The sequence below is a fragment of the Mustelus asterias genome, chromosome 6, assembly GCF_964213995.1.
Source record: "Mustelus asterias chromosome 6, sMusAst1.hap1.1, whole genome shotgun sequence".
Taxonomy (NCBI): domain Eukaryota; kingdom Metazoa; phylum Chordata; class Chondrichthyes; order Carcharhiniformes; family Triakidae; genus Mustelus; species Mustelus asterias.
In genome coordinates, this window is record NC_135806.1 from 115,619,286 (window position 1) to 115,644,818 (window position 25,533).

Genomic DNA, 25,533 nt, shown 5'->3' on the forward strand with positions numbered 1-25,533 from the left:
CAAACCCCACACAGTCACCCAAGGCCAGAATTGAATCTGGTGTTGTGAGGCAGCAGTGCTAACCATTGCGCAGGAATAAAAAAATGTGGAAATGAACATGGAAAAACTGAAGAATACGGAAAATATTACCATTATCAGAACAATGAACTTTAGAAAAATGTGGCTGTATGTTTACACCAATAAAACAGGTGATTATTTGATAAATATCAAGCAAACAGCTGCCTGATAACTCTTAACTCTTTCATTGCCTATCTATATCTCTTTCAGCATATAAATAGGCTGGAAAATTGGGCAGAGAAATGGAAGATGGAATTTAATCCAGACAAATGCGAGGTGATGAATTCTGGCAGATCCAATTCAGGTGGGAGCTACAAAATAAATGGCAGAACCATCAGGAGCATAGACACACAGCGAGATCTGGGAGTACAGGTCCACAGATCCTTAAAAATGGTAGCACAGGTGAAAAAGGTGGTGTATTCATCCGACGGGGCATCACATATAAAAGTTGCCAAATTATGTTACAGTTGTATAAAACGTTGGTTAGGCCACATTTGGAATATTGTGTCCAATTTTGGTCACCACACGACCAGAAGGACGTGGAGGTTTTGGAGAGAGTATAGAAAAGGTTCACCAGAATGTTGCCTTGTATGGTCGGTATTAGCTATGACGAGAGATTGAAAAAACTTGGATTGTTCTCCTTGGAAAGACGGAGGCTGAGGGACGACCTGATAGAAGTTTATAAAATTATGAGTGGTATAGATAGGGTGAACAGTTGGAAGCCTTTTCCCCAGGGCAAAAATGACAATTACAAGGGGGCACAAGTTCAAGATAAGGGGGGAAAGGTTCAGTGGAGATGTGCGGGGGAAGTTTTTTTTACACAGAGTGTGGTGGGGGCCTGGAATGCACTGCCAAGTGAGGTGGTTGAGGCAGATACGTTAGCCACATTTAAGACTTAACTTGATAGGCATATGAACAAATGGGGAATAGAGGGATATAAGCGGTTGGTCAAGATAGGACAACGTGATCGGCGCAGGCTTGGAGGGCCGAAGGGCCTGTTCCTGTGCTGTACTGTTCTTTGTTCTCGTCCTTTCTACTCAGTATCCGTCCAATGCGCCCAGTGGAGGCTAATCTGGCCAATCTCCTTCCTAACTAACTCACCGTTCGCAGTGCAGATTCTGTGGACTCGGCAGATCTCACTGCTTCTCCATGCATCTCCCTCCAGAATGTCTGTTCATTGTGAACAAGGCCCTTGCCATCAGGATGACTGCATCAACATTATGGCCTTGATGAAAACCTGGCTGAGCGGTGTTGAAACCGTCCCCTTGTCTAGCTATACCTTTCACCATTCGTCCCATCTGCCACCACCTACAAGTTCCCTTCCAAGTCCCTTCCTTGAATCACTCTCCAATCACATACCATTCCTTACCTCCTTTTGTATCCATCCCTGGGAAAAATAAATTATTGCTAATAAAGCTATCAATTGACTTACAACTGCCCGTTTAAAATCCCAATTACCTAGCTGCCTGCCACAACTTTTGTACAGCTACTGATTTGCTCAACCACACCCTCATCTCCATGTTAGATGCCCTAGTGCCCAATAAAACTGTTATTCTCTCCTACCCTGGCTGTGCCCTCTGGTATAGCGTCACCTCATTCCCTCAAGTCCAAGCGATGCAGTTTTGAAAGGATATGGCGGACAGCTGGTTTAGCCATCCACTGCCAGATTTGGCTGTACCATAGAGCACTACTGGGACCTACTCTCATCTGCTCAAACCCCTCACTATTCCAGGATCATCCTGAAATGCAAAGATAACTCCCAGTTTATTTTTGCTACTACAAATCGTCTTCTTAAATGCCTCCCCCGTTTCTTCTAACAATGTGCAAGGAGATCATGGATGACTTTGTCAATGAAGGCACAGACCATCGGATCAGTTTTCTGTCACGTCCCTCCCTTTCACTAGCCTGCCGGGCCAACATCCTCCAACATTTCTACCTTTGCCTGGCCTTCTATTTTGCTCCACTTGCCCCACCTCCTCAAATAGTATAAAATCCATCATGTTGCTCCCTCTCTTTAGCTCTGAGGAAGAGACATAAGGGCTCGAAACGTATGGGCTTCTCTCTCCACAGATGCTGCCAGACCTGCTGAGCTTTTCCCAGCAGGTTTTATTTCAGATTTTCAGTTCCTGCAGTATTTTGCTTTTATCCTCTAAAGCCTAAACTTGTATCCTTCTCTAGTTTCTTTCCTACCTCGCTCACACTTATTCTGAGTTCATCTTGCCCACGAGACCCATCTCCTGTTCCTTTAATCCACCCAACTTTCTCTTCTAGTCTCCACATCAGCCAATATTATTAAAGGTCTTCACTCCTCAGGAGTTGCCCCTCTCTCCTTTAAATCTATCATCACCCCTCCCCTCGATAAAACAACCCTTGACGCTACATTTCTTGCAAACTGCCATCCCATCTAAAACCTCCCTCTCCTCTTCCTTGAAAATGCTGTCACCTTTCAAATCCACCTCCATCTTTTCTGTAACTCCACGTTTCAATCACTCCAAGCAGGTCTCAGCACAGCTCCAGTACAAATGTGGCTCTTATCAAAGTAACAAATCATTCTATGTCCCTGTGACAAAGGTTAATTATCCCTCTTCGAGCTTTTGAGTCCGTTTGCAAGCCTTTAACATAGTTGACTAAACCATCTTCCTCCAATGCGTCTTCACTGCCATCCAGCGGGTAGATCTGCTCTTGACTGGTTCCTCTCTTATCTAATTATAGCCAATCTCCACATGCAATGGCTTTTCTTCCTGTTCCCACACCATTGCCTCTGGTGTCCCCCAGTGATCTATCTTTGGTGCCCTCCTTGTTCTAAATTACATGCTGTCTCTTTTTGACATTATCCAAAAGCACAGAATTTGTTTTCACATATGTGCTGATGACATCCAGCTCTACCTCACCAGCATCTCTCTGGAGTCCTCCACTGTTATTAAACTATCAGACTGACAATAGCTTTGTATTGTCAGTAAACCTAGAGAAACAGACTCTGAGAGTAATCCAAGTCATTAATATTGTATACAAGACTGAAAACAGACGAGGCCCCACCACTGATCCTTGCAGCATTCGAACTAGTTACAGTGTGCCAACGTGAAAATGCCCTGTTTATCCCCATCTTCTGCTTTTTCTCCATTAGCATTCTGTATCCATGCTAATATAGTACCACAATTCCACATGTCCACATCCTCATGTGTGGCTCGGTGTCATATTTAATTTCATATTGTTCCTGTGAAGTTCTTTGGGATGTTTGATTTTATTCAAGGCACTGCATAAGTATAAGTTGTCTTTGTACTAAATCAGGTGCAGTTGTACTGAAGACCAAATTTAACTTAGCAATCAGAAAAACACACACCATAGAAATAAAGAAGCAGAAACTTGACTTACGAACCTACTATAAAGACCTATAAGATAATGACGGGGCTGGATAGGGTAGAGATGGAGATATTCTTTCCACTTAGAAAGGAAGCTAGAACTAGAGGGCACAGCCTCAAAATAAAGGGGGGTCAGTTTAGGACAGAGTTGAGGAGGAACTTCTTCTCTCAGAGGGTGGTGAATCTCTGGAATTCTCTGCCCACTGAAGTGGTGGAGGCTACCTCGTTGAATATGTTTAAATCACGGATAGATGGATTCCTGATTGGTAAGGGAATTAGGAGTTATAGGGATCAGGCGGGTAAGTGGAACTGATCCATTTCAGATCAGCCATGATCTTATTGAATGGCGGGGCAGGCTCGCGGGGCTAGATGGCCTACTCCTGCTCCTATTTCTTATATTCTTATGTACTTTTACAGATGCACACAAATGGAAAAGATGATAGAACATACACTAAAATTCATGCAGTGGAAATACTTACTTCCCTTCTTCACTATTCATCTGAGCTGCTTCTCGGAGTGCGTGTGTGAATTGAAGCCTGTAAACCAAAGAAACATAACTACTAGTTACTTTGATTCTTTCTTACTTTTGATTCCCCAGTAAGTTTCTAGCTGAGAGGTGGAAAAAATGTACACTGGTGCCCTGAGAAAATGTGGTCCATTTCACATGGCCACATTATAGTCTATTTCACATGGCCACATTATAGTCTATTTCACATGGCCACATTATAGTCTATTTCACATGGCCACATTATAGTCTATTTCACATGGCCACATTATAGTCTATTTCACATGGCCACATTATAGTCTATTTCACATGGCCACATTATAGGTGAGATCGTATTATAATGAGGTCCTCTCAAAAGTACCAAGCCAGTAGCCAGAATAATAAAATGAACAAAATGAAGACATTATTTCAAACCATGTGAATATACAAGTACAACTAGTCATTATTGAATTGTTGGGTGCAAGTTGAAGAAATCAGTCCCTTTTAATGACACACATTACTCAACTCTACCTTTGCTAGGTATAGGATGTTCCGAAGCCGTGTAAAAATACTAGCGTTTAATTTTTCATTGGCTACCAACCATCATAGCGATTCTTCCAGGTAGTGAATGGTTGTGTGTGATAATGGCATTTACTCAGTCTTTGCAGGGTCCTCCTTTTCAACATCATCTTTTCAGTTTGTTTAAAGTTATTTTAATTTATTAGTGTCACAAGTAGGCTTACATTAACACTGCAATGAAGTTACTGTGAAAATCCCCTAGTCACTACTCCAGCGCCTGTTCGGGCACACTGAGGGAGAATTTAGCATGGCCAATGCACCTAACCTGCACATCTTTCGGACCGTGGGGGGAAACCAGAACACCCAGAGGAAACACACACAGATACAGGGAGAATGGGCAGACTCTGCCCAGACAATGACTCAAGCTGGGAATCGAACCTGGGCCCCTGGAGCTGAGAGGCAGAAGTGCTAACCACTGTGCCATGGTGCATGTCTTTAGGGTTTAGATCAATATTTCAGCATCTGCCATAATTTTGTTGGTAGCTTCATGGATGTCAATCTTCAGCCATGCACTGAATTCATCAGTATCTAATTCAGTTTCAAGTACAGACCTGGTGTTGCTTAGATCATATACTTTGAATCCATCCAGTCACAACTTTCTTCTCACATTCAAGTATTACTTTTTGGGTGAACCCTTCAAATGCCTCTATGCCTTTGCTGTTGGTGTCCATTTCGAATACAGTACCCAAGGTCTGTTCTCCAGAAATCTTTGATACAATTGATTGTAACTTCTTGCCAGACACAGCCATATATGCAGATTCCTTCTTTCATGTTGAGCATTTTGCAGACAAGTTGTCACATTGTCCTTAATGTCCATCACTCTCTTGATCAGTTCTCTTCTGTATTTACATTTGAAGGTCACTATGATGCCTTTGTCAAAAGTTCAACCTCTTGACCGTGTGTTTTTCAGTAGGTAGACAATTGGATGTTCTCATCTTAGGTTATTAGGTTTTCTGGGGGTATGGTGCAGGGCAGTTGTCAAGCAGCAAGATAGCTCCTTCAATAGTTTTCTCGGAGATGATTTCCAACATTCGATATGAATTCACGGTGGAATCAGTCTTTGGAAGCAGATGAAATCATCCAGATACGGCACAGCAGTGATTTTAGATTTAGATGATGGAAGGCATGTGGTTTGGCAAAATTTATAATGATGAACGAAGTTTTTTTTGTGGCAGTAACATTACACTGGAAAATATTATTTGATTGAGTGGGGAATTATGTGGGCTGGCTTGTTCGCAGACTGTTGTTCTCCTCTTTCACAATATTGTGCCAGTTCTCCATTCCTGCTCACCATTCTTTGCTAGCTCCAAATGTATGGTCATTTCCAATCATTTTGAGGCAAAACTTCTGAGCCTGAGTTTAAATAACAGGATCAGAAATGAGTGTGCCATCAACTCCCTGCTGGGTAAACCACATGGATACAGCCTCGTTGTCAGTGTTCAGCTTTCTTTTTCGCTTGGTCACTTTCAGCATTGATTCAGCGATCCTGATTCTTTGTGAAACAGATGCTCGCGTCGCACCTTCTAGATCAGGGTAATTAATTTCAACTCCTTGACAATGGTGTCAAGAATCAGTACACTTGATTTTGTGTTGGTCACTGTATTGGTAGAAGTTCAAGTTTGACCAGTATTTATACAGAAAAAATTGTCACCATAATTAGTCATGAGACTGTCTTCTCATTAGCTGGGTTCTAAATCATCTGTGGAGCATTTATACTTCAGCAATATTCTGCAATTCGTTCTGAAATGATGGAAATCTTTGGGTCTATGACAGACCTGCATTTTACCAAGTTCTGCAATAAAGCAAGCCAAATTATAACAAATGCAAGAAGAAGTCTCACGACACCAGGTTAAAATCCAACAGGCTTAATTGGTATCACCAGCTTTCGGAGCACTGCTCCTTCATCAGGTGAGCCACTCACCTGATGAAGGAGCAGCGCTCCAAAAGCTCGTGATACCAAATAACCCTGTTGGACTTTAACCTGGTGTTGTGAGACTTCTTACTGTGTCCGCCCCAGTCCCACCGCCGGCACCTCCACGTCAAATTATAACGGAGCAGCAATGTAATTTTCTCATAGATTTCTTTACTGATGCTTTCCAGGAGGTGCAAGGCTGATGCCCATCATGATCGTTTATTTTCAGTTGCCTGCTTGATTGATTCATCTTAAGGCAGGCACGCCTGAAATTACAACTTGCAGTCTAAAGAGAAGTCCAATACCTTAATTTAAAGATGTTAGCCTGCACTTTAAACCAAGGGTGCTTTGGTATTGGAAAACAGCATCTTCCCACCCTGGAGATGCCCCTTACTCTGGTCAAAAATCTGACTGGAATTAATTGCAAGGGAAAACAGATTCCCTGGTCTCTGCAAGTTTCACCATAGTGTGAGCTTCAGCAGCTCGTCATAATAGTGAAAAGAGAAGCCAAGAACTACTGAGAATAAAAACATGCCTGTTGCTGATGGGGCCTCTGCACAGCAACGGCAAGGGACCCCTCTTCATTGGGGCCCTAAAGCACCCCTAACTATGCCTTCTTTACAATATAGGAGCCTAAAAGAAGGTCGAAGCATTCAATTAGAGAAAATAGTGGAAAGAATATGGTGGAGTCCATATTTAGCTTAAGTTAATTAAATTTGCATGCACCTACCCACATATGTCAGGTTTGCCAACTGAAAAATGGATTAGGGTTCATGGTAGGTTAGAAGATGTGGAGAAGCATATTCTGGAGCAGGTTTTCACCAAGACCCATCCCAGATACATTAAAAGAAAAAATTTAAGTCATCAAAACAGCATTTATTGTTTTTATTATTTAGAAGCAAGGTAGCAGCACAAGTTTGTTGCAGTCTAGTGAAGATTTGAATTTCAAAAATTAAAGCTCCCTTCAAAGTTACAAACCATTCTGACCTGAGCATACCCTGGCATTCTTTCATCTTGGCGTTCCCTATCTAACAGCACTGTGACAGTACTTTCACCACATGGACTGCTGTGGTTCAAGGGGATGGCAGGCCCTCACCTTCTCAAGGGCAGGGTGTTGGAATATTTTAGATTTGGAACTGAGTCACAAACCAGGTAAAAGTTCCTGGACAAAGGTGGGATCAGGATATTTTTTATACCTGTGAAGAGCCATGGTTTTGTGCTGGAAAGATACAGAAACATCTTCCAAATCCTTTTCAAGCCCTTGTATCCTGTAAAAGAGGTAAAAGAAAGTAATCATTTCACAAATGATTAACAGGTCACCTTGCCCTACGATCATGCTTCGCATAATTGAAAATAATTTTATAATGATAGAAATGAAGGATAATTCATCGATTAGTTCATTGTAGTTTGGTAAATTGCTAAAACATACACTTCTTTCAGGTTGTCTTCTGATATAACCTCAGTATTGGTTTCAGCACCTGGCAATAAAATACAGATACCAGTTAAAGCTAGAATTTAAAAGCAAGTGAGAGTGAGCGAGCGAGCGAGTGTGCATGTATGTGACGTAGGTACAATTCACAATAAAGTTTATTTATTAGTCACAAGTAAGGCTTACATTAACGCTGCAATGAAATTACTGTGAAATTCCCTTAGTCGCCACAGTCCGGCACTTGTTCGGATCAATGCACCTAACCAGCATGTCTTTCAGAATATGGGAAGAAACTCATGTAGACACGGGGAGAACACAGACAGTGATCCAAGCCAGGAATCAAACCTGGGTCCCTGGCACTGTGAAGCAGCAGTGCTAACCACTGTGCTATCATGCCACCCAATAGTCATTATTCATGCAACATTAAATATCTACATGTACCAACATTTTACAAGTATTGATTTTTGGTATGCAAGAACATAATCCTATTTGTATACGAAATCCACAAAATCTTTCCAACAGAAGTCATGGGAAGGAGTTGGGAATGGGAATCCTGTTTTATCTTTTGGTTCACCTTGGAAGGATGGATCAGAACCAGAAGATGCCTATGACTGACAAGAGAGGCAACAACAACAAGAGGAAAAACTTATGCAATAAGTGGTTAGGATCTGGAATCCACTGCCTAAGAGTACAGTGGAGACTTTCAAAAGAAAGTGGATAACTATGGGACGAGAAAGAAATTTGCAAAGTTCCAGGGAAAAGATGGGAGAAGGGGTACGAAGTGGTTTGTTCTTGCAGAATGCCAGTAAGAATACAACATGCCAAATGGTCCCCTCATATGCTGTAATTATTCTATGACTGAGACCAATTACCGAACCCAGTGTTGCCAAGGCTGATACCAAATAATTTAACCTAGATTAAGCATTGAGTTTTCTAGTATTTTTATGGCTCAATTTCATTCAAAGCAGGCTTTTGCTACAGGAACCACTGGAGAGTCATATTAAATAAACTTAAATTGAATATATGGTTTCTCTACCAGCATTATTTTTCCATGTAATATCAAATATGTTCCACACAAGGAGATAAATCTACTTGTTGCAAGAGTTATTCTATTATGTTTTTAAGTTAAGAATATTGGCTTTAACAAAGAGGAATAAAAGCTACAATTCAGTACTCAAGACAGCCCTGAAGGTGTACCTAAATGACTTATATAACTCATAAGAACTTACAAGCTTTCACACTAGTCTCCAGTTCCACTGTTTGTTGGATCACTTGATCCTTTAACCTATAAAGATAAAAATGTGGAAACAGTAAGAATAACAAGTGTTTTCTGTTGCACATACCGGGCAGGTGTGGATCAGCAAGATGGGAAAACACCAGCATTGTGCTTGTCTTATTAGAGAGTTCAACGTGCAAAAATTATTACTGACTTGACATTGAATAATAGAAAACGTGACAGCTTGCAAATTCGATGTCCTGCTCAGTTGAGCCTAACTTCAATATTGTTTATTTTCTCCCATCACTATTGAAGTATCTCCAGACTCGACTTCTTCATTGCTCTGCTCATTGAATTCTTGTTTTCAACCTGACACAGATGCCAACTTAATGGCCTGATGTTCACTTAATGACCTGTATTCTATCCTGTGCTAAATTTTATTCACTTACTCATAGTCCTCAATGGCTCCCAATGTTCCTCATCTTCTAGCACTGCATTAATTGCAAAAATCCTTGCCTTATTTACAAATTCCACCATGGTGCGATTCCTTCTACATATGCAAACTCTTCCAGCCTGAATACTTCAGTCTTTTGATTCAGGTATACCATACCTCTTTCCACGCTCCACTCAACATTGGCCATTAGCCATAATGCCCTACTCTATGGAATTTTCTTTTTAAACAATCCCACTTTGCAAAATTTTTCTTCATCTTCAAATATTTGTCCAAGTCTACTTCTTCAACAAAGCTTTGATCTAATTATTCTCTGAAGTCCTACTTCATTCACATTGCTTGTGAAGAGTTTTGGAAAGCTTTTACTATGCAGTTGGGGAGGGGCGTAGAAGAGGGGAACTTAAGATACTGCCTCTTAAGAAAATACACCATCATAGTCTATTCTGATTTAGCTCTACATTAGACTACATTTTAGACCATGCAGTGCTTCAATTGCGCCAGGACATTGATTCATAACAAGAACAATGACACGTCATGACAACTTGCATTTTTGTATTGCCTTTAGTTAAAAAATGTCCCAAAATAGGATAAATAAAATAAAGGTAAAGGATGGGACCAACAAGTCCAGAGAACCCTGGATGGCAAGGGACATGCAGCATTGGATAAGGGAAAAAAGGGAGGCTTATGGCAGATTCAGGGGCACAAAACAGTAGATGCCCTAGGGTATAGAAAGTGCAGAGGGAAATAAGGAGAGTGAAGAGGGGATATGAAAAACATTGGTGGGGCAAAATAAAGGAAAATCCGAAGATGTTTTATAAGTACATTAGGAGCAAGAGGATAACCAGTAAAAGAGTAGGGTCCATTAAGGACCAAAGTGAAACCTCTGTGTGGAATTGAAAGATATCGGTGAGGTATTAAATGAGTATTTTGCATCTGTGTTCACAATGGAGAACGATGATGTAGATTTGGAAAACAGGGAGAGGGACTGTGATATAATTAAACAGACTAGCATTGAAAGGGAGTAGCTGTTAGTGGCTTTAGCAGGATTAAAAGTGGATAAAGCCCCAGGCCCAGATAAATGCATCCTAAACTGCTGCGTGAGGCAAGAGAGGAGATTGCAGAGACTCGGACTCCAATTTTCAAATTCTCTCTGGCCACAGGAGAGGTGCCAGAGGACTGGAGTACCATTATTCAAGGAGGCAAGTAGGAAAAACCGGGTAATTACCGAGCAGCGAGCCCAACATCAGTAACGGAAATTATTGGAAAAGATTCTGAGGGACAGAATTAATCTCCACTTGGAGGAGCAAGGATTAATTGAGAATAGCCAGCATGGCTTTGTCAGAGAAATCTTGTCTAACAAATTGAATTGAATTTTTCAAGGAGGTGACCACCAGGTGTGTTGATGAAGGCAGTGCAGTTGATGTAGTCTACATGGGCTTTTGACAAGATCGCACACTGGCGACTGATCAAGGTAACAGCCCATGGGGTCCAGGCCAATTTGACAAATTAGATCCAAAATTGGCTTAGTAGCAGGGGGCAGAGGGTAATAGTCGAAGGTTGTTTTTGTGATTAGATGCCTGTATCCAGTGGTGTACCACAGGGATTTGTGCTGGGTCCCTTACTGTTTGTAGTGTACATGAGTGATCTAGATGTGAATGTGAGGGGTGTGATTAGTAAATTCACAGATGACATGAAAATTGGTGGTGTAAATAACAAGGGGGAAAGCCTTAGATTACAGGATGATATAGACGGCTGGGCTGGTCAGATGGGCAGAACAATTGCAAATGGAATTTAACTCTGAAAAGTATGAGGTGGTGCATTTTGGGAGAAATAACAAGGCAAGGGAGTATATAATGAATGGTAGGATGCTAGGAAGTACAGGGGATCAGAGGAACCTTGGGGTTTATGTCCAAAGATCCCTGAAGGCAGCAGGACAAGTAGATAAGGTGATTAAAAAGGCATACAAGATACATGCCTTTATTAGTTGAGGCACAGAATATTAGAGCAGGGAGGTTATGATGAAGCTGTGTAAACGGGTTGTTCGGCCAGAACTAAAGTACTTCCGCCACAATATAGGAAGAATGCGATTGCACTAGAAATGGTGCAGAGGGGATTCATCAGGATGATGCCTGGGCTGGAGCATATCAGCTGTGAAGAGAGGCAGTTTTCCTTGGAATAGAGAAGGCTGAGGGGGGACCCCATTGAGGTGCACAAAATTATGAGGGATATAAATGGGGTAGACAGGAAGATGAGTAGATGAATAAATAACCAGGGGTATAGGTTTAAGGTAAGGAACAGGAGATTTCGTGAAACTCGCTGCCTGAAAGGTTGGTAGAGGTGAGAACCCTCAAATACCTAAGAAGCATTTAGATGAGCACTTGAAACGCCATAGCATACAACGTGCGGACCAAATGGGATTAGAGAGGATAGGTGTTTGATAGTCGCAAGACATGATGGGCCAAATGGTCTCTTTCTGCGCTGTAAATCCCTGTGACTCTATAACAATAGTAGGGTGACTAAAATCAGGGATGGTCAAAAGGCCAGAATTGGAGAAGTGCTAACATAGTGGAGGGTAGGAGGACTGGAGGAGATTAAAGAGACAGGGAAAGGTCAGGCCATGGTGAGGGCTAGCCAAGCTGGGTCAGGGATGAAGGGATACAAAGGGGTGCAAATTGGGGGTGTCAGATGTATAGTTACCCAAGATTAAAACTAGGAATTTTCTGTCTAACATTTCCTGGATAACTATTCAGGTATGTACATCAGAATTGTCCAAAGTCTCCAGTTCTAACTCTGAGGCTTTTTTGGAGGGTCCTGAAGGGCAAGGGGGAATTGCCTGTTGGAAATTCAAACTTCCTGGGCAATTCCCACAGAATCATTTGCACCAGGATTTCTGCAGGGTCTTGAAGCATATCTTTGAGGTACCTCCAATATCTGACAATCTGGGCTAATATTTCATGGAGAAATGCCCTCAGAATTCCCCTCCACACCATAGATATGATGTCATTATCCTACTTCTATGTGTAGGTTGAATGAATAAGAGTTCCATAGAAGTCTAAGTGATTAACAGATTTTGACAAATAAAATTCCTTAATTTTGTTTGACATTTGGCTGAAAGTGGAACTTGGGGAAATATTTTAAAACTAAAATTTTCAGGGACCAACAAAATGAGGTGCTGCACTGGATTCTTCCTTTTGTGGGAGTTGACTCTCACTGTACTATATCTATGCAACAGTATAGCTTGCGATCAGACCTGTTTGTGCCCTTAGCACAGCTGCTCAGGCAACTTGTGAACATGTGGTGTGACAAGGCCAGACATAAATCATTACATTATCTTAATTTAGAGCTGACAACATTTATATGATCACATTTATAATGGGATTCACCAGTGTAAATGTGGCATGCTATAATTATACTATCCTGCCACAACACATATAACCCCCCTAGAAAAATAGCAAAGATACTTAGATCAAAGTATCTGAATACTTGTTCTTAATGCTTCCAAGGAAAATGCATCTTGATACTACAAAACAAGCCACTGATAGACGCAACTAAATAGTTTCCACTGGTAGGAGGGTCAATAGCCATAACAAGGGTTTCAACTGGTTTAACATAATTGGCAAAATATCCAAAAGGGAGATTAGATGCATTTCTTTAAAATGCAGCAAGTTATGGTGATCTGAAGGGTTGTAGTAGTAGATTCAAATGAATTTTCAAAATGGAACTGGATATGTCCTTGAAGGACTAAAATTTGTAGTGCTATGGGGAAAGAGCAGGGTAGTGGGATGAATTGGATAGTTACAGTATTTTAAGAGCAAGCACAAGTACGATGAGCCAAATGGTCTTCTGTGCAATATGAGCCACTGAAAGTTCAGATAAAGCATTTCATTTGCAATCCACCAGGGAAAACAAAGTTCTAAAATTTAACTTCAAACTGAAACGTTTTCAAACATAAACTCCCTGAATTTAACACTTTCATTATTACTATTCCAATTACTTCATAACAAACATTTTCTTTAATATTTTTACTGTGACAATGCAATAGAGAAATCTACCATATTTATATCATTACTCACCACAAGAGGTGAAGAATGGAATCCATTACCACAGGATTTTCTTGACCAACTGCTGGCGTTACATGGAAGTTATCGAGTGCCAGCTGTCCAAGCTTCATGCAAGAATTACCAAGCTCCTGAAGAATACGTGTATTTGCTTCATGACTAATATAGAGAGAACAAGTATCACAAGGTGGAAAACAGAGAATATGAAAAAAAAGAGAATATGCAGAGCGGGTGACAGTCACAGTTTCTGTAGAAGCTGAATATTTGCCCAGTGGGAAGAAATGAGAAAAAGAACTGAGCTACCAAAGCACAACATTTAAAAGTCAACCGTTGTGCACTGGATGCCAATATTGGATACAGGAAATAGAATGGATTTGTTCAGAAGTATATGCTGGCTGTCGGAGTGGATAAATGCCAGTGGGGGTCTGATACTCCCCAAATGGAAAAACTAGAGAAAGGAAGGAGGCTTTGAAGGCATTGATTCATGCTCTGTCATCTCCCATTTAAGAATTTTTGTCTGTGTACTCAGTAATAACACACATACTTCCAAATCAGAAGATTGTGGGTTCAAGACATACCCCATGACTTTAGTGCTGAATTTATGCTACCGTCTCAGTATGCTGTTAAATGTAGCACTGTCAGGATTGCTACTTTCCAGATAAGGTGTTAAAGTTAGTTCTGTAGAGCTTGGTAATAATTCCACAGCAGTATTAAAGAGCAAGAAAGAACCTCCATTCAAATGGTGTCTTGTACGACTTCAGGATGTCCTATTGGGGTTCACAGTCAATGAATAGCAAAAGCATTTATACACATCTTGTATGCAGAAAATATTTCAATGGTGAAAAATGCACCAAAAGTTGACTACTTTTTGGAAGTTATAGTCACTGCTGTATGTAAGCTGCATGCAGCAAGGTCCTACAGACAGAGAGATGATGATCAGATAATCTATTGGTGATGTTGGCTGAGGGATAAACATTAGTCAGGACACTGAGAAGAAGGTCTTCTGTTCATATTTGAGATAGTCATGGAATATTTTACAAATACGTGTCCAGGCTTCACCCAAAAAACAACACCTCCTACAATGCTGCACTATCAACACTGCACTAATGAGTCAGCTCAGGCTTCTGAAGTGGGACTGAGCCCACAATGGGAACAGTTAAAATATGATAATGTTGCAGGACTACTGATTCAGAGGTCTGGACTAATGGTTCAGAGACCATGAAAGCTGGGAGAATTCACAGCCCATGTCCCAACCACCTTCATTACTTTCCACCAGCAGGACAGGCTCATCAGAGGTTGTGGCACTGTGGTGTACAGTCAGGAGGAAGTGGCCCCGGGAGTCGTCAACATTGACCCTGGACCCCATGAAATCTCATGGACTCTGATCAAATGAGGGTAAAGAAACCTTCTGCTGATTACCATCTAACAACTCCCATCACCTGATAAATCAGTACTTCACCATGTTGAACACCATTTGGAAGATGACAGTAGCAAAGGCTACAAAGAATGTACTCTGGTTGGGGGACCTCAATGTCAATTAAGAGTGGTTCAATATACTGCTACTGACCAAGTCCTAAAGGACATACCTGCCAGACCGGAATATAACTGGAAAATACTGGAAGTACTCAGCAGGTCAGTCTTAAATGCTAACTCTGTTTTTCTCTTCACAGATGCTGCCTGAACTGCTGAGTACTTCTGGCACTTTCTGTTTTTATTTATTTCCAGCATCTGCAGTATTTTGATTCTGCCAGACCAGGCCTACAGCAAGAAAAGGGAGAACCTACAGGAATGAAGATCGTTTATTTTCTTTCGCTTCCTTGATATCATCCTCACCAATTTACCTGTTGTATCTGTCAATGACAGAATCAGTAGGAAGAACTACCACACAGTCCTTGTGGAGAGAAGTCTTCAAAGTGAGGATAACATCAATCATGTTTTGTGGCACTACTACTTATATTATATGGGATAGATTCAGAACAGATCAAGCAGTTCACAACTGGACCTCCATGAAGCACTGGGCCAATAGTAGCAGCAAAATTGTATTCAACCAGAATTGTGATCTCATGGCCCCAAATCCCTACCCTGGTTAGGGGTAGCATAAAGGAAGAAGCTGCATTTGTTGGAGCCGATCATCTCAGCCCCACAACATTGGAGGGGTTCCTTGGGATGGTGTAATGGCCCAACCATCGTCAGCTGCTTCTTCAATGGCATTCCCTCCATCATAAAGTCAGGTGTTTGCAGTGTTCAATATCATTCAAAAATCTTCAAATACTGAAGCAGTCCATGTCTGAATGCAGCAAGACCGAAACAATATTCAGGCTTGGTTGATAAATGGCAAGTACCATTTGTACCACACAAGTGACAATGACAATCTCAAAGAGAGAAACTAACAATTTCCCCTTGACATTCAACTGCAGCACTATTGCTGAATCCCCTACCACATGCTGGGGATTAACACTGATCAGAAACTTGACTGGATCAGTGATGTAAATACTGCAGGTGGAAGATTAGGTCAAACGCTAGGAATTCTGCAGTGAGTATCTCAGTTCCTAAATCCCCACAAAATCTGTTCACCATCCACAAGGCACAAGTCAGGAATGTGATGGAATACTCTCCATATGCCTGGATGAATGCAGCTGCAACAACACAAGAAGCTGAACACCATAAGGACTAAGCAGCCTGGTTGATCGTCACACTATCCAAGACCTTAAACATTCACTTCTTCCACCACCGGCACAGCATCAGCAAGATATAACAAGATGCACTGCTGCAATTCAACAAGCCTCCTCTGATAGCGCCTTCCAAACTCATGACTTTTACCACCTATAAGCTCAATGGCAACCGATAGGTGGGAACTCTCCCATCTGCAACTTTTCTTCCAAGCCAGGCACCATCCTGACTTAGAACCATATCATCATTCCTTCACTGTTGCCTGTCAGAACTTGCAAACTTCCATCGTAATGTCATATTTACTGCAGCAGTTGAAAAAGGCAGCTCACCATCACCTTCTCAAAGGCAGTTAGAGATGGACAACAAATGCCGCCCTTGCCAGTGACATTCACATTCCTTGGACAAACTTTTTAAAAATCTTCCATTACAGAGGCCATCACAGCCATTGCTGATACTAAAAGAAGAGAATTGATTCTTCAATTAACAACCATCAAACACAGATTATTCAGACATTCTTCTCACTGCTGCTTGAGGTGACTTGATGTTTGTAAATTGGCTGTTGTATTTCCCTGGTTTACAATTAACATGAAGTTGGAATTCAAAGTTGTTAATAAAAGATCACCACATCTCAGACGAGGAACAAGGTTGAGAACCTCATCCAAGTTCAGAAATTTTCTTCTGCCAACAGTCTATTTTCAAATTACAATAGGGCTGCTTAACAATATATATTTAAAGAAAAATACATAGCAGGGAGTTTCTTCAATTGTTGAGTGGGCAATCCTACCATTGCATAAATTACTGGGGCACACAGGTCCTAATTCCACTGCCCAAATTTGGCGAACTTTAAACAACAGATGGAAATTTAAAAAAATATAAAATGCTCGGAAAGCTCTGCAAGTCAGTCAGCATCTGTACAGACAAGGGATTAATAGATGAACATTTGCTTGAAAATTAACAGCAGCCACCATTAGTTCATCAAATATCCAGCAACTTGCTGGATATTTGCAGAGAGAAACACTGAACTTTTCGAGTCCATATGACCCTTTCACAGAACTCGTGAGTTCTGGTGGCCACATAAATGGGGGAAATGCACCACTGCAAAGAGATATTTCAGGAGTTCCATCTTTCCACAAGTAACTGGGCAATTTGCAGCACTGCTGTTAATTACATTGTATTTGCAGCACAGAAACACACCACGCAGCCCAAGAATATTTGTACATCTCACTGAAGTAACCTTCCAGCCAGTCACTCACAGAGGACCAATAAGAAAAACCGAAACACAACTGCTTATCCTTTTCTTTCAATCTCATATGCCGTTTCAATCCATTCTCTTTGGCACCCTATTTATCTTTTGTCCCTAATTGATCCTCTTTCCTTCGCCATCATTTACTTTGTCTCTTCATTGATTAAAAGGTCATACACAACACAAAGTACAGGCCACACCATAATTAATTCACATGTGCAGCACAAATACAGTGCAATCTGAAGGAGGCAGTGAAAAATCAAGGGTGGTTTGCTCACTCATATTGATTGGAGTGGTGCATTTCTCCCATTTATGTGGCCACCAGAACTCACGAGTTCTGTGAAAGGGTCATATGGACTCGAAAAGTTCAGTGTTTCTCTCTTCATAGATACTGCCAGATTTGCTGAGTTTATCCAGAATTTTCTGTTTTATTTCAGAATGCTTGATGTGCCTCTTCTTCTCCCTCAAAACTGCGTGAGGTTTATGCACCAACAATGGCAGGCACCATGAACTCAGAGATATAATCAGCACAGAAACAGGCCCTTCACTTCTCAGGCTGTTGGCTAAGATCAAGCCCAAGATGGGGTGCAATGCCTCATCTCGTCAGCTGGATCTTGTTTGCCCCTTTCATTGGGTCCTTGAATTGGATTCAACTGGATTTTGAATTGATTTTTTTGGAGCAAGCAAGGAATGGATTTGGGTCTGCCCGATCCATTTTGAGTTATATTCCGGTCTGGCAGATATATCCTTTAGGACTTGGGTCAGTAGTGGTGTATCCAATCACTCTTAATGGACGTCGAAGTCCCCCAGAATACATTCTTTGGTCCTGTCATCTTCCAAGTGGTGTTCAACATGGTGAAGTACTAATTCATCAGATGAGGGGGTATGAGGCGGTAATCCATTCTGAGCAATGGCTTTGTAACTTTAAGGATGGAGTAAGAAATTAAATTAAAAAAAGCAAGCCCTTCGGCCCAACTCGCTATATGTTGTCTAGAAATCCCAATGCCGTATAGCCCAAAGGGGGACAGTCGAGTCCATTCACTGGGACCCACTGTCCCAGCTTCACAGGGTCTGGTCCTGGAGGAGGAGGAGCAGCTGCGTCCACACATCCACCCCCCGCCCGCAGCAGCGAAAGTCCAACGGAAACATTCCCGATCCCGGGGGGGAATTGCCCCCCGCGGTTATGATGTCGCTGGAACGGGGACAAGCCATGTTTAGTGAAGGGTCTTACTCCATACTGGGCACCGCTCGCGCTGCCGACTCCCCCATCGCGCGCGCGCGCCCACACACACACTCCGTTCAAACGCTGCCCGCCGTTAGCCCTAGCCCCGCCCACTGCGCCGATTGGCCCATTCACCACGAGAGGGGCAGGACGGGGGGGGGGGGGTTGGGCAGATGTCGACACCCCTGCCTCCGATTGGTTTCGCGGCACGTCACTCAACACCTTCCCCTTCCGACCAATCGACCGCCGCTAACATCGAGGCCGCTGGTGCTAGGCTCGATGGGTTGTGTCTGATCGGCCGGGTCAAAGTTTAATTTTGAAGCGGGAGCGGGTTGGAGCTGAGCGATCGCACCGGTGGTTAAAGAGGCCGAGCGACCGGGCCCAGGATAGGTCCCGTTCCGTCTACAACATGAGCTAATGACCGGGCAGCAACCTGTCCACAGGCGCGAGGTATGGGCGGGGAGCTGTCTGGATTTCGGACCCGTTTTGCAGAGAGAGGAGACTTTGCAAAGCGGCAGTGAAAATGGAGAATGCTGGAAATATCCAGCAGCATCTAGAAATGGAAAGAGTGAATGAATATTGAGGAAGAACCGAAAACTGGGCACTAGCACTAATATTCTAACAACTTTCAAATTGCAAAACGTTTGCTTATTTCTCACTCTTCAATTTTGATGAAATGTGAATCTCTCTTCACAGACCCGCAGAGAGTTTCTGAAAGGCAGTAGCATGCATGCTGTAAACCATGTCAACTTGTTGGTACTTCACCAGAAAGCCATCTTCCCTTCCACCTCTTCCAGTTGTCAGAGCAGATAATAGGCAGGACTGGAGCCTGTTGAAACCATATCTGTGTCAGAGCAGATAATAGGCAGGACTGGAGCCTGTTGAAACCATATCTGTGTCAGAGCAGATAAGAGGCAGGACTGGAGCCTGTTGAAACCATATCTGTGTCAGAGCAGATAAGAGGCAGGACTGGAGCCTGTTGAAACCATATCTGTGTCAGAGCAGATAAGAGGCAGGACTGGAGCCTGTTGAATCCATATCTGTGTCAAGAGTGCTACATCCAATTAAAAAACAATAATTTAGGGAATTTGAGTGTCGCTCGCTGGGCCAGCATTTATTGCTCATCCCTAGTTGCCCTTGAGAAAGTGGCGGTGAACTGGTGCACCCATAGCGCTGGGAGGGAGTTCCAGGATTTTGAGCTGTAACAGTGAAGGAGTGGTGCTGATGTTCCTGGGTATCCGCTGTCCTTGTCCTTCTAGATGGTAGCAGTTGTGGGTTTAAAAGATGTTGCTGAAGGAGCTGAGCTTAAGGTTGTGGGTTTGTAAGGTGCTAGCGAAGGAGCTGAAGCTTAAAGCTTTGTGGGATAATAAGCTGAGAGAATGATGGAAAGAGGCTGCAAAGGGATATTGGATAATTAAGTGATTAGGCATCCAAGTGGTAGATGGAGTATAATGTGAAGAAGTATACACTTTGATAGAAAAAAAGTGTTTTTTTTTCAAAGGTGAGAAACTAATAAATGTTGGTATTCAGAGGGAGTAGGCTGTCCTTGTACCCAAATCACAAAGTTAGTGTACTGATACAGTAAGACATTGGAAAAAGCAAATGGTATGTTGGTCTTTATTGCAAGGTTATTGGATTATAAGAGTGAGGTAATCTTACTATGCATGGATAGTTTTAATCTTGAAGGAGGTGCAACAAAGGTTCACTAGATTGATTCCTGGGTTGAGAGAATTGTCTTTTGAGAGATTTTGTGGCCTATTCTAACTATTTCTTATACTCTAAACAGTGAGGTGTTGCTTTCTTCTTTATTGTCTGTCTGTAGGAATTCGAGTTTTAAATGAGACCATGATTTGAAAGTTGCAATTGTTTTGTGTATGTCTCCAAAGATCTAAGTTGCTAAAAGGCAATGCTTTAAAAAACTTCATTTTTCTTGAAGGAACGTTTTGTGGGGATGTCTGATTATTCTCTTGCAAATGTTGTATTTTTCCATGAATAATTACAGTTATTTCTTTAAGGAGTATAGTTACTGGTGTGACTTTTTTTTTCCCCCAGAAATTCCTATATCTGTACTTATGACATTGCCACAATTTGGAAATAAAAATGAGTTTGTTTGGTGTGATAGCGAGTTTTACTTAATTTGAAAAGCTTTGTACTGGCATGTGTCACTGATGTGGGCATTATGGATACGTTTTACATCTGTTGCAAAGACCCACCCCAGTTTTCAGGTACAGTGCCTTTTAATTATTTTTTCAATTCTTGCACCTTCCAAGTCTAATGAAGTTGGGATTGTTTGCCCAGGGCAGAGAAGGTCAAAGGAAGGTTTAACAAAGGGAGTTCAAAATTATGAAGGATTTTGAATTTTTGTTGTGAAGAGCCATCCCATGGATGCAAGAACCTCTCTCTAGGATTAAGGAAGGGGAAACAGTTTCCACTAAGAAGGTTCAGTGACCAGAAAACACAGATGAAAGATAATTGGCAAACAAATCAGAAGGGGGAAGAGGAATTGTTTAATGTTTAGTTTATTTATTATTTTTACAAGTAGGCTTACATTAACACTGCAACGAAGTTAGAGTTGTTATATCCAAAATGCACAGCTTGAAAGGGTTGTTGAAGCAAGTTCAACAGTATCATTCAAACAGAAGTTTCACTGTGCCAAATGACCACATTCTATACTGTATGTCTACTGCCTTATACTTCAATGTGAGCAGTGCAGCAAATACATACAGATTAACCCGCATGCATCAGCACATCAATAATGGTCAACTTATTTGATGCAAATGTAACTTGACAATGTGGAAAATTGTCCAGTTACGTCCTTTACAAACAAAACAGGACAAATCCAACCTGGTCAATTACCTCCGCATCAGTCTACTCTCCATCGTCAGTTAAATGACGGAAGGGGTCATCAACAGTATTATTAACTGGCACTTACTCAGCAACAACCTGCTCACTGAAGCTCCGTTTGGGTTCCGCCAGAATCACTCAGCTGCTGACCTCATTACAGCCTTGATTCAAACATCGACAAAGACTTGAATTCCAGTGGTGAGATAAAGTGACTGTTCTTGAGATTGAGGCAACATTTGACCAAGTGTGACATCCAGGCACCCTAGCAAAACTGGAGTTGATGGGAATCGGGGAAAACTCTCTGCTGGTTATAGTCATACCTGGCACAAAGGAAGATGGTTGTGGTGGTTGGAGATCAATCATCTCACTCCAGGATGTTACTGCAGGCGTTCCTCCGGGTCCTAGGCCCAATCATCTTTGGCTGCTTCATCAATGACCTTCCTCCCATCATAAGGTCAGAAGTGGGGATGTTCACTGATGACTGCACAATGTTAGCACCATTCATGACTCCTCCGGTACTATGTCTAAATGTTGCAAGACCTTATAATATCCAGGCTCGGGCTGGCAAGTGACATTCACACCACACGTGCCAGGCAGTGACCATCTCCAACAAGACAGGATCTAACCATCATCTATTGACATTCAGTGGCATTACTATCGTTGAATTCCCCCACAATCAACATCCTGGGGGTTACCACTGACAAGAAACTGAACTGGACTAGCCATATAAATAGTGACTACAAGAGCAGCTCAGAGGCTAGGAATCCTGTAGCAAGTAACTCACCCCCCCTGACTCCCCAAAGCCTGCCCTCCATCTACAAGGCACCAGTCAGTGTGATGGGATACGATCTGGATCCTTCTCAGTGGAAACTGTTTTCCCTTCCTTACTCCTAGTGAGAGGTTCTTGCATCCATGGGATGGCTCTTCACAACAAAAATTCAAAATCCTTCATAATTTTCTGTTTGTCTGGATAGGTGCAGCTCCAGCAACAAGTAAAGTTGCCAACATCCAGGACAAAGCAGCTTGCTTGATTAGCGCCCCTTCACAAACATTAATTCCCCCCACCACCGACAAACAATAGTAACAGTATGTACCACCTACAATATGCACTGCTCAGTCTCACTAGGGCTCCTTAGGAAGCACCTTCCAAACTCGGGACCAGTGCCAACTGGAAGGACAAGGAAAGCAGACACATGGGAGCACTGCCACAGAGAAGCTTTCCTCCAAGTCACTCCACACCCTGACTTGGAAATATATCGTCGTTCCTTCGCTGCTGGGTCAAAATCCTGGAACTCCCTACCTAACAGCACTGTGGATACACCTACACTACAGGGACTGCAGCAGTTGAAGGCAACTCACTACCAACTTTTCATGAGCAATTCCGGATGGGCAATAAATGATGGCCTAGGCAGTGACATGCGCATCCTGTAAATGAATGAAGTATTAGTACCTTGCTGATAGTATTAACAGTATGTACAGCTGTAAATTTTTTATTGCCTGGTTTACACCGCCATTACCATCAGCCAAACGGTGCATAAAATTCAGTTTTTAATCAGGGATTTGTATCAATCTACTTTGTTTTTCTAGGTTTTTCTAGGTTAGCTGTGAATGGCACCAATGATGGCTCCTACTCCTAGATCAAACAAATTTCAAGAAGGAGGTGGCACACCATGCCATGGAGTCAAAATGCAATCTCAGAATCTCTTCAGGAGGGAAAACCTGGAGACACCTGGTGAGAAAAGCAGGACAGCTTTTATTACACGACAGCGATTGGTGACGCCGCTAATTTCAAACACACTGAATCATTTGATGTAAGTACTGGGGGTAACTATTGAAAAGCAGGCGTCCAGTCTTACTGACCTCAAAATAGTAAATAATTGCATTTATAAAATATCACACCAAAACATAGCAGAAATTCACAGAATGAGTTACCTTCTAAAGTACAGTCACTGTAATGTGGACAAAAGGAGAATCCTTAAAAAGGGCTGCAAGGAAAAGCCTGGGAACTACAGGCCAGTGAGCCTCACATCTGTAGTGGGTAAGTTGTTAGAAGGTATTCTGAGAGACAGGATCTACAGGCATTTAGAGACGCAAGGACTGATTCGGGACAGCATGGCTTTGTGAGTGGAAAATCATGTCTCTCAAATTTGATTGCGTTTTTTGAAGGAGTAACCAAAGTGGTAGATGAGGGCAGTGCAGTTGATGTTGTCCACTTGGACTTCAGCAAGGCCTTTGACAAGGTACTGCATGGTAGGTTGTTGCATAAGATTAAATCTCTCAGGATCCAGGATGAGAAAGCCAAATGGATACAAAATTGGCTTCATGACAGAAGGTGGTTGTAGAGGGATGTTTTTCAAATTGGAGACCTGTGATCAGTGGTGTGCCTCGGATCGGTGTTGGGTCCATTGTTATTTGTCACTTATGTTAATGATTTGGATGAGAATTTAGGAGGCATGGTTAATAAGTTTGCAGATGACACCAAGACTGGTGACATAGTGGACAGTGAAGAAAGTTATCTCTGATTACAACGGGATCTTGATCAATTGGGCCAGTGGGCTGACGAATGGCAGATGGAGTTTAATTTAGATAAATGCGAGGTGATGCATTTTGGTAGATTGAACCAGGGCAGGATTTACTCAGTTAATGGCAGGGCTTTGGGGAAAGTTACAGAACAAAGAGATCTAGGGGTACAGGTTCATAGCTCATTGAAAGTGGAGTCACAGATGGACAGAGTGGTGAAGAAGGCATTCGGCATGCTTGGTCTCATTGGTCAGAACATTGAATCCAGGAGTTGGGACGTCTTGTTGAAGTTGTACAAGACATTGGTAAGGCCACACTTGGAATACTGTGTACAGTTCTGGGCACTATTATAGAAAGGATATTATTAAACTAGAAAGAGTTCAGAAAAGATTTACTAGGATGCTACCGGGACTTGATGGTTTGAGTTATAAAGAGAGGCTGGATAGACTAGGACTTTTTTCTCTGGAGCGTAGGAGGCTGAGGGGTGACCTTATAGAGGTCTATAAAATAATGAGGACATTGATCCGCTTGAGAGTCAATATCTTTTCCCAAAGGTAGGAGAGTCTAAAACTAGAGGGCATAGGTTTAAGGTGAGAGGGGCTAGATATAAAAGGGTCCAGAGGGGCAATTTTTTCACACACAGGGCAGTGAGCGTCTGGAACAAGCTGCCAGAGGTAGCAGTAGAGGCGGGTACAATTTTGTCTTTTAAAAAGCTTTTAGATAGTTATATGAGTAAGATGGCTATTGAGGAATATGGGCCAAATGCGGGCAATTGGGATTAGCTTAGGGGTTTAAAAAAAAGGGCGGCATGGACAAGTTGGGCCAAAGGGCCTGTTTTCATGCTGTTATCTATCTAATCTATCCCATCCATCCTATCATGCATCAGCTAATGTCCACCTCTGAGTGTGGAGGTTTCTCCTCATCTCAATCCTAAATTTCCTACACCAATCCTGAGACTGTAATGCCTTGTTCTAGAAGTCCTCCCCACTTAGTCAGAGGAAACATCATCCCTCCCTCCAGTCTGTCCAACCCTGCCATAACTTTATGCATTTCAATGAGATTCCTTCTCATTCTTCTAAAGTTCAGTGAATACAGGTCTCGTGAACCCAATCTCCTTCATATGACAATCCTGCCATCCCAGGAATCAGTCTTTGACAATGCAGCACTCTGAGTGTTGCAGAGAAGTGTCATTTTAACATTGCCTACAGTATTCTGTTCCTTTAGGCATCTTGGTGATCTCAGTAAGATCACCCCATTGGATGCTTTCTTTTCAGGCTTCATACATGGTCCAAGTTTCTCTATTCTTCCCTTGTAATTCAAACCTTTACCTCCAGTGCTTGGATGTTTTGGCAACCAGAGCAAGACAGTACTCGCAATGTAATCTAACTAGAACTCTTTATGCAGTTTGATCAAACCTTACTCCATTTGTATGCTATTTCGTTCACAAGTTCAGTATTGGGTTTTCTGATTACTGCTTTGCATTGATTGG

At 42.2% G+C, this 25,533-nt stretch overlaps 2 protein-coding genes across 5 annotated transcripts in view; one reads left to right on the plus strand and one right to left on the minus strand.

Annotated features, from left to right (window-relative positions):
• cenph (centromere protein H) overlaps positions 1 to 18,797 on the minus strand; it is a 29,706-nt gene extending 10,909 nt beyond the window's left edge. For both annotated transcript variants that reach the window (XM_078214991.1, XM_078214992.1), the window contains exons 1-6: positions 18,690 to 18,797; positions 13,561 to 13,704; positions 9,050 to 9,105; positions 7,821 to 7,869; positions 7,588 to 7,659; positions 3,896 to 3,952 (exon numbers count right to left, since the gene is read on the minus strand). In XM_078214991.1, coding sequence (XP_078071117.1) covers positions 3,896 to 3,952; positions 7,588 to 7,659; positions 7,821 to 7,869; positions 9,050 to 9,105; positions 13,561 to 13,704; positions 18,690 to 18,727 — 416 coding nt within the window. In that variant the 5' untranslated portion in view covers positions 18,728 to 18,797. The remainder of the gene's footprint in view (positions 1 to 3,895; positions 3,953 to 7,587; positions 7,660 to 7,820; positions 7,870 to 9,049; positions 9,106 to 13,560; positions 13,705 to 18,689) is intronic.
• Positions 18,798 to 18,980: 183 nt separating this feature from the next.
• Positions 18,981 to 25,533, plus strand: part of LOC144495105 (uncharacterized) — a 43,307-nt gene continuing 36,754 nt past the window's right edge. The window contains exons 1-3 of one of the 3 annotated variants that reach the window (XM_078214996.1): positions 18,982 to 19,130; positions 20,733 to 20,905; positions 23,112 to 23,335. In XM_078214996.1, coding sequence (XP_078071122.1) covers positions 23,133 to 23,335 — 203 coding nt within the window. In that variant the 5' untranslated portion in view covers positions 18,982 to 19,130; positions 20,733 to 20,905; positions 23,112 to 23,132. Of the gene's footprint in view, positions 19,131 to 20,732; positions 20,906 to 23,111; positions 23,336 to 25,533 lie in introns of all 3 variants that reach the window. The other 2 variants (XM_078214995.1, XM_078214994.1) reach the window with 2 other exon arrangements.